The 16,422-nt window shown below is 53.5% G+C and overlaps 7 protein-coding genes across 7 annotated transcripts; 4 read left to right on the top strand and 3 right to left on the bottom strand.

Annotated features, from left to right (window-relative positions):
• Window positions 1-75: 75 nt before the first annotated feature.
• Window positions 76-2,722, top strand: BO95DRAFT_383340 (PX and BAR domain-containing protein). The gene is made up of 6 exons (XM_025583416.1): window positions 76-378; window positions 435-715; window positions 767-1,033; window positions 1,091-2,146; window positions 2,199-2,312; window positions 2,369-2,722. Exons 1-6 carry the CDS (start codon window positions 288-290, stop codon window positions 2,462-2,464), a joined length of 1,905 nt encoding a protein of 634 aa, XP_025445154.1. The 5' UTR covers window positions 76-287; the 3' UTR covers window positions 2,465-2,722.
• A 253-nt stretch (window positions 2,723-2,975) lies between these two features.
• BO95DRAFT_440116 (Arabinanase/levansucrase/invertase) lies at window positions 2,976-5,122 on the top strand. Its single transcript, XM_025585884.1, has 4 exons — window positions 2,976-4,459; window positions 4,576-4,784; window positions 4,855-4,883; window positions 4,968-5,122. Exons 1-4 carry the CDS (start codon window positions 3,213-3,215, stop codon window positions 5,025-5,027), a joined length of 1,545 nt encoding a protein of 514 aa, XP_025445153.1. The 5' UTR covers window positions 2,976-3,212; the 3' UTR covers window positions 5,028-5,122.
• Window positions 5,123-5,288: 166 nt separating this feature from the next.
• Window positions 5,289-6,201, bottom strand: BO95DRAFT_440115 (uncharacterized protein). The gene has a single exon (XM_025585883.1). The coding sequence runs from the start codon at window positions 5,938-5,940 to the stop codon at window positions 5,737-5,739; it is 204 nt and encodes a 67-aa protein (XP_025445152.1). The 5' UTR covers window positions 5,941-6,201; the 3' UTR covers window positions 5,289-5,736.
• A 165-nt stretch (window positions 6,202-6,366) lies between these two features.
• Window positions 6,367-12,016, top strand: BO95DRAFT_471545 (putative ubiquitin-specific protease UBP12; the record flags this gene model as incomplete). Its single annotated transcript, XM_025589600.1, has 5 exons — window positions 6,367-6,425; window positions 6,735-8,656; window positions 8,722-10,082; window positions 10,147-10,846; window positions 10,904-12,016. 5 exons carry the CDS (start codon window positions 6,367-6,369, stop codon window positions 11,683-11,685), a joined length of 4,824 nt encoding a protein of 1,607 aa, XP_025445151.1. The 3' UTR covers window positions 11,686-12,016.
• Window positions 11,818-12,739, bottom strand: BO95DRAFT_43702 (uncharacterized protein). Its single transcript, XM_025585258.1, has 3 exons — window positions 12,494-12,739; window positions 12,142-12,357; window positions 11,818-12,092 (listed from the first exon to the last, which is right to left on the bottom strand). Exons 1-3 carry the CDS (start codon window positions 12,556-12,558, stop codon window positions 11,951-11,953), a joined length of 423 nt encoding a protein of 140 aa, XP_025445150.1. The 5' UTR covers window positions 12,559-12,739; the 3' UTR covers window positions 11,818-11,950.
• BO95DRAFT_512130 (uncharacterized protein) lies at window positions 12,507-13,948 on the top strand (the record flags this gene model as incomplete). Its single annotated transcript, XM_025591497.1, has 2 exons — window positions 12,507-13,654; window positions 13,929-13,948. The coding sequence occupies exons 1-2, from the start codon at window positions 12,922-12,924 to the stop codon at window positions 13,946-13,948; spliced, it is 753 nt and encodes a 250-aa protein (XP_025445149.1). The 5' UTR covers window positions 12,507-12,921.
• A 101-nt stretch (window positions 13,949-14,049) lies between these two features.
• On the bottom strand, window positions 14,050-16,261 carry BO95DRAFT_440111 (uncharacterized protein). The gene is made up of 6 exons (XM_025585882.1): window positions 15,650-16,261; window positions 15,054-15,564; window positions 14,945-14,984; window positions 14,688-14,850; window positions 14,422-14,626; window positions 14,050-14,344 (listed from the first exon to the last, which is right to left on the bottom strand). The coding sequence occupies exons 1-6, from the start codon at window positions 15,950-15,952 to the stop codon at window positions 14,250-14,252; spliced, it is 1,317 nt and encodes a 438-aa protein (XP_025445148.1). The 5' UTR covers window positions 15,953-16,261; the 3' UTR covers window positions 14,050-14,249.
• Between the last annotated feature and the right edge of the window lie 161 nt (window positions 16,262-16,422).

Below are 16,422 nucleotides of genomic sequence, written 5' to 3'. Positions count from 1 at the left end.
GCCCGAGTCGGTGACGTTGATCCCCGCGAATTGCATCTCCAGGCGGTGACTTTCCTGCCGCCGACTCCATCCAGTGTTCTCCTTCCCCCCCTCTCTCTCTCTTGCTCTCTCGCTTGTTTGTTCCACCATTCAATAGTCGCTCGTATCCTTCAATTTATTCCGTACCTGGCTTGAATCATCCGATTGTCTCACATAACTCAACTAGCATTCCATGACCCTCATCCCCCTGTCTGTCCGCTGAGAACTAGCAAGGCTGCTCTGACCAGCCACTCCCCCACCGGAACACCATGTGGAACGACGAGGATAACAACCCGTACGGCGCATTCGACACTGAGGCGCATCTGTCGGAATCTTTGCACTCGGCCAATCTCTCTCCTCGTATGAATCCTACGCTCTGCACTTTATAGCCACGCTCGTCGCTAACGTGCCTTAAGCTCTCTACGATCGCGAATACACCCCGCCCTCTCCCTCCAGCCGATCGTCCACCCAAGACCCTCCCGACTTCCTGTCGCAACAACAAGATTTGAGCGACGAAGATGACCACGGAGCGTACACGAACCAACACACCGGCCAGGGATACATGCGCAAGAGCGTCTACGACAGCCGGATAGAGCAGATCTTATACGAGAACCCCGACATGCCAATCCTCATAACCGACGCCGGAAAGAACCACGAGGGCGGCGGCAGCTTCATCGTCTATACGATACGTACAGGAGTATGGCAAATGCGGTAGCTCAGTACTGGAAATGATGCTAACGGCATGCAGGACCTTGAAGTCCGGAGACGATACTCGGAGTTCGCCTCGCTGCGCCAAACCCTTGTCAATCTTCATCCTACGCTGGTCGTTCCGCCCATTCCGGAGAAACACACCATGGCGGACTACGCCGCCAAGCCCACCAAGGCCAAGGAAGACACGGCGATCATCGACCTTCGGAAACGAATGCTGGCCGTGTTTCTGAACCGGTGTCGTCGGATGAAGGAAATTCGAGAAGACGGAGTCTGGTGGAGGTTCCTGGATCCCAATGTCAGCTGGGTAGGTTGCGCCAGCCGCTAGTGCACGCCCGCCCAATAGGTACTGATAACTGCTCAGAGCGAAGTCCTCCATTCCCACCCCGCATCTTCTGTCCCCAAGAACAACCTCAAAGCTCCTCCCCTCGATCCCGCCAACCCAACACCCGCTCATGCTTGGCTCCCGGTGCCCTCGGCCTCGGCGAAGCTCAAGTCGGCGTCCGGGACTGCGCCGTCCGGCACCCCGAACGATGCCCCCAGTCAAGATGTGCTCGGCCGTTTCCCACCGGAGTCGCGGAAATTGAGCGAGAAAGAGCTGGATCCTTACTTCATCAATTTCGAAGCCTCCACCCGTGAGCTAGAACTGCTCCTTCAAGGCAACATTGAGAAGGTCAACCGCCGGACGCTCGCTCATTTGTCGTCCTTATCGGCGGACCTGATGGAGCTGGGGGCACGGTACAACGGTTTCTCCTTGTCAGAGCAATCCCCGACCGTCGCAGCTGCTATCGAACGGGTCGGCCAGGCGGCCGATACGTCTTATATTGAGACCGAGGAGCTTTCCGCCGCCTTGAGTGCAAGCTTTGCAGAGCCCATGCGGGAAAGCGCGCAGTTTGCCAGCGTGGTGCGCAGCGTTCTACGTTACCGCGTTCTTAAGAGGGTGCAAGAAGAGATGACTCGAGACGAATTGGCGAAGAAGAGAACATTGCTCGAGTCACTTGAGCGCAGTGAAATGGAAGCTCAACGAATCGAGCAGTACTTGAACCGCTCATCTCCTCAAGGCGCAACCACGAGACCGCAACGATCGCTGTCGGTCTCGTCAGCCGCCAGTGCTCCGGGCGGGCCCGAGAGCGAAGGACGTCCTGGCAGCCACGAGGACAATGCTTCGGTGGACTCAGACTTCCCCCCTACACATGGCGAGTCTATCAGCTCCCATCCCTCCGCCCCTCAAGCCGCCTCTCACCGCCGTCCAGACTTTGGCCCGTCCTCGCCCCCCGCACACCGCAAGACATCTAGTGGAACGTTTGTGGCCAACAAGATTTTTGGACGTATCAGTCATGCGGTGCATGGATTTGTGGATGTTGATCCAGAGAGGACTCGCCGAGATCAGATTGGAAAAACGAAAGAAAGCTTGCAACAGGTAAGGGAGCCTGACTAGGTGTTTGAAAGAACCGTGACTGATGACGCGATAGCTGGAACAAGCTTTGACGGTGTCCGAAAAAGACGTGAAAGATGCAAGTGCCGGAGTACTGCAAGACTTGAAACGCTTCCAGAAAGATAAGGAGATGGACCTCCGCCGCTATATGGTAGGGCTCTTCTCGCCTGAACTAGGTTTGAATCATGCTGACGAGGATCGTGACAGGTCGCGTATGCGCGGTGTCACTTAGACTGGGCGCGCAAGAACTTGGAGACTTGGACGGAGGCCAAGGACGAGGTGGAGAAAATCGAAGCACGGTAGTAAGTAGTCGTTAATGGTTGTCGTGGTCTGCGGTTTGGCGCAGAGTTGAGAAAGGAAAGCGCTGGGCGTTGGTGTTTATGTTTTAGAAATGCTGGGAGCTACGCCATTCGGGATACTGATGGATCGCACTGCAATTATTAACATGTGCGATTGACTGCGTTGATGTCTTGACTGCAGATCTGTGATGTCTTTCTTGCATGTGAGGAGGAGTGGTTTTCGGCTCCACCGCTTCGGCAATTAATTTATTTCTCCGCCCTGATAGATTGTTCCTTTAAAGTCCTCGTTGACCTCGATGTAGCACCATAATTCCTGATGTACTGCGCCTATTGAAGTTAGCCTTGGCAGGGCGGGTCGGAGAATAGAGATCCAATCCATTTGGGGCGTGCAGAAATTGGTCTTGATAACCAATGGCGACTGAATCACTGACCATGACGGCAGATGCTGCTCTCCTGTAGGAGGATTTCTAATGCTTAGCATTGACTTGTCTTCACTAAGCAAGCTATAATGATAACGACAATCTAAATCTACTTGTTACACCATTCACCGGCGATTTTCAGGGTCGCATCCACATATACGCAGCAGCAGCAGCAGCAGAAGCTGATAACTGCACCACTGCACCACTTACTAAGATCCAGACCCTGCGGTCCTGATCTGCACCCACCAACCCAGCATTGGCCACCAAAATCGATGAACACAATGTGCTGTTAGCCATCCTGCGAGCTCAGTTCTCTCAGTCGCGCTCGACAGGATGAACGCTACCGCACCCACCAGACCTCGCCTATTGAGCATGGGCTCGACGTACTCGGAATTCGACGAAGAAAGCAGCGGGAAAGCATCACCACCATTACTTTCGCGCCACTCACTCCGTCGCCTCATCCGCGTCTCCGCTCTGTTGTCGCTTTTCTTCTTCGTGCTATACATCCTACGCAACCACTTCCGTGCACAACCACCCAGCTCACTTTCAGACTCTACCGACACCGCGAACGACGACGACAAAGCTAATAAAGCCCATGACGACCCAGTATCCCCGGTCTATCCCCCGACCAACCCAACAGAACTCCACATCCACGACCCCAGCATCATTATCACTTATTCTCACCCCGAACCCCAGCCAGATCAAAACTCCAACCCCAAGCCAAACGCAGCCCACCAAACCCGCACAGCACGTCCCGTGAAGACATACTATGCCTACGGCTCCGGCCCGCACATCCCCATTCACACCGCGCCGGCCCTCTCCGGCCCCTGGACCAAGATCGGCACCGTCCTAACCACAGACAGCGTCCTCCCCATCGGCGACCGAAAAGCGCCCTGGGCGCCCACGGTCGTCGCCCACAATGGCACGTACTACTGCTACTACGCGACAAGCCACAGCGGCTGCCGCCGCAGTGCAATCGGGGTAGCTACCTCGTCGGACCCGGGACCCCGGGGATGGGTGGATCACGGAGTCATCATCCGGTCCGGCGTAGGAACAGGGTCGGGGTTGTACCCGATGGATCGCGCGAATGCGATCGACGTGAGTGTTATAATCACTTCTCTCCCACCGGAAGAGAAGGAACCCCAAAAAGAAGAAGATGTGGGAGACAAAACGCATCCCCGCCTCTTATTCTCCCGAGAAGAAATCCCCCAGACCGAAGGCGAGGGAAAGGGAGAAGACCCCAACCCCCTCTCAACCTCTCCCTCTAGCCCCAAGCCAACGGAGAAAAAAGGCTACCTGACCTTCGGCTCCTTCTGGACAGGGATCTGGCAGATTCCGCTCACCCCCGACCTTCTGGGGAGTGACTACACGGGCAACCGCGAGGTGCGGCACCTCGCCCACGAGCCGCGGGCGGTGCACCCGCCTATCCCCAAGTCCAATGGGATCTGCGGCGACCCCACGGGGATGCATCCCGTCGAGGGCCCGTTTATCTCCTACCGCGCGCCGTGGTATTATCTGTGGTTTAGTTGGGGCAAGTGCTGTGGGTTTAAGCCGGAGCGGTTGCCGAGGAAGGGGATGGAGTATGTGTGCCCTTTTCCCTTTTTTTCCCTTGCTCTTGCTTGGAGCTGTGATGGGATAGACTCTCGCACACTTGCGTATACGTATAAAAGCTGTGCTAATCTGCCGCGCAATGTAGGTATAGTATCCGGGTCGGCCGCTCGAGGAGTCCCCGCGGCCCATTCGTGGATAAGCAAGGCCGGGACCTGGTGGAGGGCGGCGGGGAGGTTGCGTATGGGTCGAATGGGGAGGTGTATGCGCCTGGGGGCCAGGGGGTCCTGGTTCATCGTCGATACGATGATGTTCTCGGTGTGGAGGTGGAGGAGGATGTGCTTTATTATCATTATCGTGAGTTGCTCTGATTCTTTTCCCATGGATTTGCTGGGGCTTGATGCTGACTTTTCTTTGTGGGTGGTAGTGAATACCTCGGTGGGGTATGAGTTTCATGTATGTTTTTTTTTCCCTCTCTTTCTGTGATTTGGTGTCTGTTGTGCTAGGGAATTTATAGCTAACTTGATGGTTTGTGGATAGGAAGCGCGACTGGGTTATAATGTCCTGGATTATGTGGATGGCTGGCCGGTTCCGGTATAGAGGATTTGGGTGTTGTAGGGGGTGTGATGGCAGCCTGGTGCTGGCTTTTTTGACTTCTTAGCTTGGCTTGGCTTGGTAGATTGTCTTCTGGCGAGATAGACTCTAGCTTTTCTTCATAGAAATGAAATGATAACAAGAACACTCCTATTAGAGCTGTAATATAGGTATAGTATATGGCCGGCACCGAACCTACAATCGCCCGCAGAGCAACCCGGCCTCGGAAGCAGTCTGCCATTGGGTGACTAACCACCGTCGTCCCCATCCAGGCCATACGTGGTGTTGCTGGGGGAGGATGCAGTAGCAGACTCTAAGTTATACGGGCATTGGGGCTTCTCTTTGCAACCCTCTTACGGTATAATCTAGCGCTCGATGGCTGCCAACTGGTGTGAATGTGTTGCATCGAAGATCACCGGATTTGACGAAGGACTGTGGAAGTGGCAGCAGACTTTGATGGTAACCTCCATGAGATCGGTGGAGGTTATTTCGAGAATCGCCACGGATCCGGCTGAGCCTTGCACGCTAGGAGATCCCAATCATGTAAGGCACATGATATAATTTCGCGGAGCAGTCGTAACAATCGCTCAAACTATGCGGATATCTGGAATGGACAACCCGCTCATACCAGTGATGAGCAAACAATCTGGAGATAAAGAGATAAAGGAGAGGTGACAGCCTTAGCATCTTGTACTAGGCCCGGCCAGCTAGTCTACTACCGATTGTGCTGGACACTGTAGCCAATGACAACCTGGGCAAGATCTGGAGATCTCGGTAAGTAAGGTACAAAGTAAGGTGGATGATGCATGCCAGTGGACTTAAATGCAGTCGTCAAGCTGATTGGCGGGTTTTGACTGTAAGATTGGACCGGTCTATGCCTCGGGGTCCGGAGCGATAAACAGCTGTGCGACCAGGCCATGTGTGATTGATCTTTTGATCGTGTTATGATGGTACTGTATAGTTCAGTGCATGTTTGTTTGTTCTAGGGTTCTGTTGCTATAGGGATGCCTTGTAGCCTTTGGACGCTTGTAGAGGGTCCGCTCAGTCTTGAAAAGTTCAAGCTTTTATTAGAAGTGAGACCGATGTGAGAGGTGCAGGGGACTGGCGTCTAGAGTAAAGGCATTCTCAGTCAGTGAACACTTAAGAGGTTAGATAAACACTAAGAGAGAACAGTGCTGCACAAGGTACTGAGTAGGTGAAGGTATATGCACAGTCCCGGGCTGGGAACATACAAAGATATAATTAGTAGCAATTCTACGTAAGAGAAGAGAGAAAAGTAAAATAGTGAATTAAAAATAAGAAAAAGCAAATTTAAGCAAATTTAAGTGTCTGTCTGACACTCTACATGTGTTCTAACGGTATGCAATTAGTTACCTCTGTAGTTACCGTGACTATGTACTCGCAGTCAGTGACTAACCAAATTCCTCCCGATGATTGAACGGAGGCCGGAATTTCTTTTCAACAGCGAATCCACCTTCTTTCCTTCCCTTTCATCGCGTTTCCACCATCCACCGTCCACCGTCCACCGTCCACCGTCCACCATAATTCCACGGCTTCCACTGCCCTCCACGGACCCTCTCCTTCCCCTCCATTCTAGTCTAAAAGTAACTTAATTTCTTGCTTCGGATTCGACCATATCACCACACCCCTACCTCCTTCCCTCCCTCCCTTCCTCCCACCTACACCATACATATTTCGATCTTTCTCCGACAGGTTCCATTTTAAAATCCACCCCGAACCCACATTCACTCCTTCTCCCCCAATTATCGTGCTACCTCGAGCTGCCACGAGACGTGCGCAGCTCACCGTCACGACGTCTTCCACAAAGCGCCGTAAGGTAGCAGAGCCTCGCAGACCAGGAACACTTCCGGGTTTGTCGTTCGCCTCGCAGGCCGGAAGACGTCACGGTCAACCTCCTAGCTCCGACCGCTCCTCCAACTCCCACTCTTCCTCCTCGGCCTTGCCTCATCGCCGCTCCTCGCCCACCTCCCCTTCGAACCGCAGTCAGAGTTCATCGACCTCACCGCCTCCCCGCTACATTCCCGCCCACCTGCAGGACGAAGTCTTGGGAACCAGATCTCATTCCTCCGCTCCTCCCTCCCCGACCCCGGATCCCTCTGGTAGTGCCGTCGACTACCCCTCGGCCGCCTGCGCTGGGTTGACTCTACACAGCGATCCCGCGACCGATATGTCGGGCTCGGACGAAAAGCTTCACGCTCGCGGAGCGTCAGACACTGAACAGGATGTGGTGATGGAACAGGTTCCCGCCTCGAAGGATAGTCAACCTCACTCCGACCAGCCGGATGCGATGGACACCTCTGCATCGGAAGACGACAACTCAACTGGCAACGAGGACAGCTCCATCTCGGACAATGTATATCCTACTCCGTCCAGCATGTCCACCTATACGGCGTCCACCGAGACACGAGCCCACTCAAAAGCGGAGGCTTCCGTCGCATCCGCTGAGCCTCCTTCCTTCGATGACCAGGTGGCGCAAGTGACCCGGTTCATGATGCAACCTATGCAGAGGAAGCAGAAAGGATATGTGGTATCCATGTCGTGGTTGAAGCGCGTGTTTGCGCGAAGCTCTACCCATGCGGACCAGGCGGACAAGACCGCTGCCGAAGGGGAGATCGGCCCGGTCGACAATTCCGATATCGTCCTGGTCACTGACCCCGCCAACACAGGCTTCAAGGACGAAAATGGAGAGCCGTTTGTCCCCCTGCGACCGGGCTTGCAGCTTGGAGAGGACTATGAGATCGTGCCCCAGGGAGGTTGGGACCTGATCATGCAGTGGTACGGCCTTGCCGAGCAGTCTCCCGCCATCGTCCGCTACGCCCACAACACCGCACCCCCGGGCGAAGGCGAGAACATTCAATACGAGATCAACCCTCCGATCTTCACGATTCTGAAGCTCACGAACCCGTCCGCTGGAACCACCCCCAAGTCACTCAAGGAGAAGAACATGCTGCCTGTGCGACATCTTGCCAGTCGGCACACAAGTTTCCAAAAATGGCTCAAGCAAGTAAAGAACCTTGCAAGAATCGAAATGTCGACCAAGGTCCGCGTCTGGAGAATCCTGGATGGTCTTGGAAGTGCCACCACCTCCGCTGCGGTCACTCCAGCTGCCTCTCGGACTGCCTCGCCAGCGCCTTCCGCATCAACTGCGCCCCACGCTGGGGGCAGTCTTGTGCTTGATCTCAACACCTTTCTTTCCCTTTCCGAAGGCTCGCAGCGGGAGCTGCTGGAAGACGCTACTGATCAAACTACTAACCCCAAGTACAACGGTCGCATGCCGTTAGATCTTGTCGGGCTGGGCGGCAGTGATATCGTGGTACTCGAAGAGAGACTTCCTGGGAAACAGGGCGACTGGGTATCCGAAGCTTCTAAGCAGACTCTGAACCGCCTGGGGGTGCCAACCGGGAACCTCAAGACCGAGGTTTCTACCAAGACGAAGACTAAGAGCCCTGCTACAAGTGGGCGCTCATCGCCAGTCCCAGAGCCTGCCAGGGGAAGGCGTAAGGATGGCAAACCCCGTGGCAATACGGGTCTGAGTAACCTTGGCAACACATGCTACATGAACTCTGCCCTGCAGTGTGTCCGTAGCGTGGAGGAACTGACTTACTATTTCTTGAGTATGTATCTCGCGCTCACCGGGCTGGTCCGATCTTAAGTATCTGTACTAACAGGTGGGTTTTAGATGAGGTGTACAAGAAAGATCTCAACCCTAGCAACCCCTTGGCCCACAATGGTGATGTGGCTAAGGCCTATGCCAACCTGCTCCGCCAAATCTACGACGAGGCAGGCCAATCATCTTTTGCGCCTAGGCAACTGAAACAAACTATCGGCCGCTATGGTCCGGCATTCTCTGGTTACGGACAGCAGGACTCACAGGAGTTCCTTCTGTTCCTTCTTGATGGTCTGCAGGAAGACCTGAACCGAATCCAGAAGAAGCCCTATATCGAGAAGCCAGACTCCACGGATGACATGGTCCACGACAAGGCGAAATTGAAGGAGTTTGCCGATAAATGCTGGGAAATCTACAAGGCTCGCAACGATTCCGTGGTCACGGATCTTTTCGCTGGCATGTACAAGTCTACTCTCGTCTGTCCCGCTTGTGACAAGGTCAGCATTATCTTCGACCCGTTCAACAATCTTACCCTTCAGCTTCCGATTGAAAATCTCTGGAGCAAGGAGCTTTTCTACTTCCCTTTAAATAAGAAGCCGGTCATTGTGGATGTGGAGATGGACAAGCACGCCAGCATCAAGTCTCTTAAGGAGTTGGTCGCCAAGAAAATGGGATCTGATCCTCAACGCCTGGTCATGGCTGAGATCTACAAGCACAAGTTCTACAAGATGTTTGACAACGCAAACTCTATCGCCGAATGCCAGATCAGCAATAACGACGATATCGCCATTTATGAGGTGGAGTCTGTTCCGACCAACTACAACCCAGACAAACCCCAGAAGAGTTACTTCTCTTTCAATCGGTCAGAACATGAGGCGATTCCGGATATCGATTCTCCCAGGGCGGATCGACTGCTTGTGCCTATCTTCAATCGTTATGAGAAGCCAAGGTCGAACAACCCGAAGAACACCCTGCGGCCCCTGTTCGGTGTGCCTTCCTATGTTGTCATCAACAGGGAGGAGCTCGGCGACTATGATGCTATCTTCCGGAAAGTTCTCGCGCAGGTGGCTTCCATGACAACGCGTGATTTCCTCGACGAAGTCCATGATACCGAGTCCAATCAGGAAGACTCAGATACTGTTGTCATGAACGATGATGACGCAGAATCAGCTGATTCCAAGATCAAGACGTCTTCAGTCGACGGGGAGGACGGGATTGTCGATGTTTCGATGCGCGACGCAGAAGACACTCAAGCAGATGCTCCAGCTCGCCGTGAAGGTGGCATTCCTTCGAACCTTCGTGGCTTGTTTGAAATGAAGATCATCAGATCGAACGAGGTAGTCCCTCTTGGCTTTTCCTCGGTCGATGACCACAAGGAGTACCCCCGGATGTCTTTCAGGATCAAGACAAAGCCCGTTCCGAAGAAGCAGGAGGTATGTATTACTGATTCTATTGCCTTTTCGTTAGTTCTGGGAAATCACTGACTCGCATTGCCAGACGGATGCTGCTTCGGAAACAGCCACTGAAAAATCCGATGAGGAAAGCTCGGGTAAACAGAGTCCGGACAGCGCTGCTGGCGATTCTGACGTCTTTACCGACGTCAAACGCCCTGCGCCTGAACCTGTTAAGCCAGCTCCTCCCATGATCCGACCGGGCGAAGGCATCGTGGTCGACTGGACAGAGGATGCCTACGATGCTCTGTTCTCTGGCGACATAGGCAGAGACTCTCTCCGTGGTAGCCCGACGTGGACCAACGTTGAGAGGCACCCGGATCCGGAGCTGTCCAAAAAGCGCGCACTTCGGCAGACACGCAAGAAGAGAGGCGTCACTCTGTACGAGTGCTTGGATGAGTTTAACAAGGAAGAGATTCTTTCCGAGAATGACGCCTGGTACTGCCCTCGCTGCAAGGAGCATCGCCGGGCTAGCAAGAAATTCGAACTCTGGAAGACGCCTGACATTCTGGTCATGCATCTCAAGAGATTCAGCGCCAGCCGCGGTTTCCGAGACAAGCTTGATGTTCTGGTCGACTTCCCAGTGGAAGGTCTCGATATGAGCGGCCGAGTCGAAGCCCCGGAGGAAGGCAAGAGCCTTATCTACGACCTCTTCGCTGTGGACAATCACTATGGTGGACTTGGAGGAGGTCACTACACGGCTTACGCCAAGAACTTCATGACCGGTCAATGGAACGAATACAATGGTATGCTGCCGCAAGTGCTGCCGATCTGGTTGACTCTAGCTGACTAACGTAACCTAGATTCTTCTGTGTCGCGACCCCTTGATCCGCAGAGTGTGGTCACCTCGTCGGCTTACCTCTTGTTCTACCGCCGTCGTTCCGATCGTCCCCTGGGTGGCAAGGTTCTCGAAGAGATCACCGAGGCATCGACACGTCCAGGTAGCGACGCAGACTCCCAGAGCGAGTCGCGCGGGCAGTCTCCGTCGGGGGAAGGTCGGCGTCTCGGCGGCTCCTCCCGCAATGGGTCGTCGAGCGCATTAGCCGGAGTCGGAGCAGCTCACCAATTGGGAGATGGTGGTTTGCGAACTGGAACGCAAGCGAAGAGCGGGGATGAAGACTCGCCGCCGGAATATTCCAACAGCCCCTCGTATGGCGAGCAGAGCATGGGCCAAGCCAATCGACTGTCAGGTATGGATTTCGAAGACGAGGAGTTCGGACACGGACCGCAACCCAGCCCGTTCCGCCACGTGGACCCGCCCTCGTGGTCGTTCAGTCAAATCTCGGATGCTCACGGCCCTTCACAGATGACCGCAGCGCAACGGGGATCGATCTCTGATGATGATTTGCTCGACGACGATGACAGTAACAAGGCCGTTGGTGGCGGTGACGTCAGCGACACCGACCTCCGGATGGCGGCTCTCACTGACAGCCCCGGAGGGGGGTTTGGCTTCCCTGGCACGCCCACGGAGGAGACCTCCTTCCAGGAGCTGCACCCATTCGGTGGGGATGGAGATGACGACGACGATGACGATCTGCCAGTGGTGGAATTGCAGGTGAACGAGGAAGACCGAATTTTGCCATAATTTTATGGCGAGATGATTTTCTTTGTTATTTTCTTTTGGAAACGTGAAATGAATGATACACGGTGTTCTCTATACAGCGCCAGGGTCGGGTGATTGTTAATTTTTGGGCCTTGTGGGGATTTATATGATATCATGGTACGAAGTGGATGAGTTCTTATGGTTGCATTCGACTTCTGATGGACTGGATGGGGCCCACTGGGAAGAGATGATGGCTTCGTCAGGTCTGGCAAGGATGGGTGGCGAAGGTATGGGGGCTGCATTGCATTTATGGGGATGGATGGCTGAGAGGCGTCCCTGCATTATATTTGTGGAATGTTTGGGGCAACTGGGGGGGGGGGGGGGTTGCCTGATTAAAAGCTTGTTCGTGAATGAAGATGGTAGAGCAGCAGTTGCTGCATCGAACTCTACTAGGTACTTGTCAGGTGGTGTCGTACGGAGTAGAGAGGAGAGATGTACAGACGGCCCACGTGGTTGTGATACGCTGGTGTCACAATGAGGTTGATGCGTAATTGGCTTGCAAGGGCTGGATAGCGGTACAGTACATAAGTGGTTGATTGTGCCCTCGGGATGTATTCCAGAATAATTAAGTGTTCAGCATATGCAGCCAATACATATTCAAATTCAATGTTTCTTATAGTCCATCGACATGAACAGAGCCTCAAGTGATCAGCGCTATACGAGTCCCAGTCAGCTGGTAAGGTCGGGGGCGTTAATGGGGGCTACTATAGATAGCAGGGAGGTTGTGCTGTGGAACGATGATCTGAGGAAGTCTAAGTGAACAAAGAGGCAGCCCCGACAATGAACGTACCTGGTGATAAAGAAGATAGTTTCATGGCCAGCCAGACATTTGAATAGGTGCCTACCACATACCATGTAAGGTACAAGTACGACAGCCACCGTACTGTACCTGTAGGACCCAGAGTCTTCAGACAAAGAGCATATCACCCGATCAGGAAGGCACGGGACTCATTCACTCGCTCACTTCTGGCCTACAGGCTCAGGCTCTTCTCTCATTCCAAAAAGCGTCTACTCTTTTTTCTCTCTTGCTTTCGTCATCTATCCAATTTTTGGGGCTTTAACTGGATTTCCATCTGGGACTGCAGTTAACCTGCTATCAGGTCCGCCTCTTTGCTGCGGTGCTCATCCATCCATCCTATCTCGTCTCCTCCAGACTACAGACGAGAAAATCTCCAGTACCACGAGCATCCCACCACCAACTCAACAACCGAAGAGAGAATGAAAGACAGCCACGAAATGCATCGCGCAGCATCGCCATCTTCACCTCCACCTCCACCTCCGTCAGCATCATCGTCGTCGTCATCTCCTCCTCTCCGATTCACTCGCACCCTCAACAACAAACACAGCACAGCCACGCCTACCTCCCCGACAACCATACCCACAACTACCACAGAGCAGATCTACACTATGATGACTACGGCCTCGACCCCCACCCCAACCCCAAGCCATAACCATCTCCCATCCCACCATCCCAAACGAACCAGCATACACCACCACCCAATCACCATCCCGCCCCGCCACCGCGAACTCTCCCTAACAGATAGCGAAATCAGCATCCTGGATCTGGGGCCCAGCCTTCTTGTCCTGGGCGAGGAAGGGGAGGGAGACGGAACCCCTCGGGAGATGTATTCGCTGGTCTATGATCGATATCCTGATACCCTTGAGGAGGGGACCGGGAGTTGGGAGGGTGGCAGTTCGTTCACGTGGGAGAAGGCGGATGGAGAAGGGATGGGAAGTCGGATGGGAAGAGATACGCCTATTCTGCGGGAGGGGAAGGGCAAGGGCAAGGCCAGGATGGATGTTGCGGATGTTGCGGACGCTGCTGCTGCTGCTGAGCGGGAATGGGATGGTGACGGGGACGCGGGATTGGAGGCGCATGCTCATCCTTCTTCGGGTTCGGCGAGTTCGGGTGGTGATGCTGGCGGGACGGGGGGGTGTTGGTCTGTGGTTGGTACGCCTGGGGGGTTTGGGGTTGGAATCGGGGTCGGGCTTGGGCTCGGGGTTGTGGGGTTGCGTCGGGGTGGGGGTTTGGATACTAGGTAGTGTAGTGTATATATGGGGTCTGCGGGATGGGTGAGCTGGAGGTGGGCTGGGCTGGGGAGGTTGGTTTACGAGATGCTGGGAGGTTGCGCTGGCTGGATACGAGTGTATGATTTATGAGAGTGAGTGGAATCGATTGCTTTACTGGAATGGTTGGCTGTAAATCCTCTTTGCTTGTTTTGTAGGGGTGCCGCTGCTGCAGTAAAAGTAGTATATGATTATTTTTAAAACTTTCATGTACTTAGATAGGGGTATAGTATAAGTTTTGTTAATCTATATGATAATAAAGTTGAAGTATAAGCATTACGTTAGGTATGTAGAGCTTTAGAAAATATCTGAGATGAAAATTACAATATAGAAAGTACGAATATGCAGCTTACTTGCATCTCAGACGCATCAAACATAATCAGGTTCGGACCCCGTATATTATGGTTGAAGAATGCAGATTTGACGGTTTCCCTACTACCTTCCACCGCTCATTACCCGGTTGGTGTCCATGCGCAGGCTCAATTTATCAAGTCCTTAATCTGATCATGGTAGTCACCAATTGACATGACATCAGTATACGGTACGACTGGAGCCGTTTGGATATACTCCCTGACTGAGTATTGCATCATCGCATTAGCAAAGGACATATATGTGGAACATAAGTAGCGCAAAAGGGGAAAAGATGCATACCACCCTTATAGAGCTTTTTCCACTCTCCAACAATAGCTTGGAGCTGGTAATCAGCCAAATCCACGCCGGGGATCTTATGTTCAAAATTCTCCGCGGCATCGTGGACGAATCCGATCTCATGTGATATCAAGTCCCAGCCACCTTTAAGCTTCCCGGCCGTATCTATAGCCGGACCGATGAGTGCTTTCAGGTTCTGGCATTGTTTCTAAACATCTGATGTTAGTTCCGGGATTCTCTGTTAGGCAACCCAGGGATGGTGAGCTTACCGACATCGCAGTGACATGGCCTTGGAGTTGCTGATGCAGGGCAACCTTTTCCTGCTCGGAGCTGACCAGCGCCTTCAGGCCCGCAATCTTCTTCTCGTATTTCTCAATATCCGCCTGTCTTTCCGCGAATACGACGGGGCCAGCGATTGTCCCGATGACAGGGCTATGGCCAACAGGTTAGTTTTGGAAGGGGGGGGAGGGAGTGGCAGGGGCGCACAGGATGCTACCTGGTGAGTGAGAGAGTGAGCCAAACTTACATCCAAACGTATGCCGCGGTCATTCTTTGATCATAGCGATCTAAACGTCATTCACAAGTCAACAGCCTGAGCGCGAAGAGTTTAGACGGGCTTTGTTTCTGGGACTGACCTTTATCGATGATAATCTGGTCAGCAGCAATATCCGCCAGCTGCGAGTCGATCTTGTCCCGCAAGTCGTCGATGTCTCCCAGATCCACGTTGAGGATGGTGGTCATGCTCGTCTCAGAGTCCACGAGCGCATTCTCTCTCTGCTCACAGGCTGTTTGGAACAATTCGAGGGCATCCGAGACCTTCTTAGCGTGGAGCTGCATTGGTGCGATATCACTCAGCAAATCCTCCGTAACATCCAGAATGGCTTTCTGGGCCTCCCGCCTCTGCTCCTCAGTTGCGTTTTTATCATTGTACTTATTGCACTGCTGGAACATGAACCGATAATAAGAGTTGTCATCCGCCCCGGCGGTGTCTGCGTAGCCGTAAATCTGCGACGCAAGGGTGTTCATCTTATCGAAAGTACAGAGGGCATCAAAGGCGCTGTCATCGCCATCATCCTCTTTCGTCCACTGTCTGGGTTTTTCGGAGCTGCTGCCACTACCGAGGAAATCGGTGCAGTCCGTGTAGATCTGCATAGCCAGGTCAGCGGGAATCGACTTTATTATACTGGGTTGCACTTGGGAAGGCATGAACTCATGAAGAGACTCGACTTGCCTCCTTGTAAGTCCCGATCAAGCTATTGATCTGGGTCCAGATGTGGTCGGTGATCTTGCTCTGGTCCAAGATGCCGACCTTTTGGCAGAAACTGTCTTTGTCGCGTGGTAACACTCTTCCACCATGGAGATAGCGGTTCAGTTTTCCCATGTCCACGTCGGCGTAGGCAAAGGTGGGCCCATCATCGTCCTTGTTATCACTATCCTTCACGGTTTGGCCGGTCCGTCGAGCAGCGCGCGAAGGCGTTTCCACCATCTGTCCGATGGGGAACCATCTTGTTTCGTCGTCGCGGGCCGTGGACATCTTGGGCCGTGCGGATCTAGATGGTGTGAATGTGAAGATGAGGCAGGTTGAGGAGTTGTTGACTCAGATGCTGAGGACTCGACATGGTCATCACTTCGAGCGAACTGGTTATTTATGGTCTGAGAAGATGCTCGACACGGATGGTGGGTATAATCTACTGATGCCAGCCCCGCTCGAACTGTACTGTAGCCGTCTGGTTCCGAGTTGCATGTGCAGGGTTTGGCGTACAGCTGCGAGTCATGCTGTTGAAGTGTAAAGCAAGGCTGGGTTGCAGCATCGGGTCGATCGGCTGCCTTATTGTTGCCCGAACCATGGAAACGCAGGCTGCATGCTGACATGATGTGGGGACGACCGGGGGTATGTACAGATGATGCGAGTCTGGCATGATGGATGATTTATTCCACGAGAGAATTTGTTGTGGTGTTTGTCTAAAACAGGGAATCAAATCACGCACTGCATGCAGTGCAACC

This window comes from Aspergillus brunneoviolaceus (assembly GCF_003184695.1).
Source record: "Aspergillus brunneoviolaceus CBS 621.78 unplaced genomic scaffold BO95scaffold_13, whole genome shotgun sequence".
In the NCBI taxonomy this organism is placed as follows: domain Eukaryota; kingdom Fungi; phylum Ascomycota; class Eurotiomycetes; order Eurotiales; family Aspergillaceae; genus Aspergillus; species Aspergillus brunneoviolaceus.
The sequence above is the reverse complement of the archived record's forward strand: the minus strand, read 5'-3'. Positions and strand labels throughout refer to the sequence as shown.

Excerpts from the sequence above, each read along its gene's own strand:
- BO95DRAFT_383340 (XM_025583416.1), top strand. The coding sequence starts at position 288 with ATGTGGAACGACGAGGATAACAACCCGTACGGCGCATTCGACACTGAG. Across the intron at positions 716-766 it reads TCTATACGATACGTACAGGA|GACCTTGAAGTCCGGAGACG; the intron begins GTATGGCAAATG and ends AACGGCATGCAG. Across the intron at positions 2,147-2,198 it reads CGAAAGAAAGCTTGCAACAG|CTGGAACAAGCTTTGACGGT; the intron begins GTAAGGGAGCCT and ends ATGACGCGATAG.
- BO95DRAFT_440116 (XM_025585884.1), top strand. The coding sequence starts at position 3,213 with ATGAACGCTACCGCACCCACCAGACCTCGCCTATTGAGCATGGGCTCG. Across the intron at positions 4,785-4,854 it reads TGTGCTTTATTATCATTATC|TGAATACCTCGGTGGGGTAT; the intron begins GTGAGTTGCTCT and ends TGTGGGTGGTAG. Across the intron at positions 4,884-4,967 it reads CGGTGGGGTATGAGTTTCAT|GAAGCGCGACTGGGTTATAA; the intron begins GTATGTTTTTTT and ends GTTTGTGGATAG.
- BO95DRAFT_440115 (XM_025585883.1), bottom strand. The coding sequence starts at position 5,940 with ATGGCCTGGTCGCACAGCTGTTTATCGCTCCGGACCCCGAGGCATAGA.
- BO95DRAFT_43702 (XM_025585258.1), bottom strand. The coding sequence starts at position 12,558 with ATGGTATGTGGTAGGCACCTATTCAAATGTCTGGCTGGCCATGAAACT. Across the intron at positions 12,358-12,493 it reads ACTATCTTCTTTATCACCAG|CGCTGATCACTTGAGGCTCT; the intron begins GTACGTTCATTG and ends GGACTCGTATAG. Across the intron at positions 12,093-12,141 it reads CACAACCACGTGGGCCGTCT|TAGAGTTCGATGCAGCAACT; the intron begins GTACATCTCTCC and ends ACAAGTACCTAG.
- BO95DRAFT_440111 (XM_025585882.1), bottom strand. The coding sequence starts at position 15,952 with ATGTCCACGGCCCGCGACGACGAAACAAGATGGTTCCCCATCGGACAG. Across the intron at positions 15,565-15,649 it reads TGATCGGGACTTACAAGGAG|ATCTACACGGACTGCACCGA; the intron begins GCAAGTCGAGTC and ends CTGGCTATGCAG. Across the intron at positions 14,851-14,944 it reads ACCGCGGCATACGTTTGGAT|CCCTGTCATCGGGACAATCG; the intron begins GTAAGTTTGGCT and ends TGTTGGCCATAG.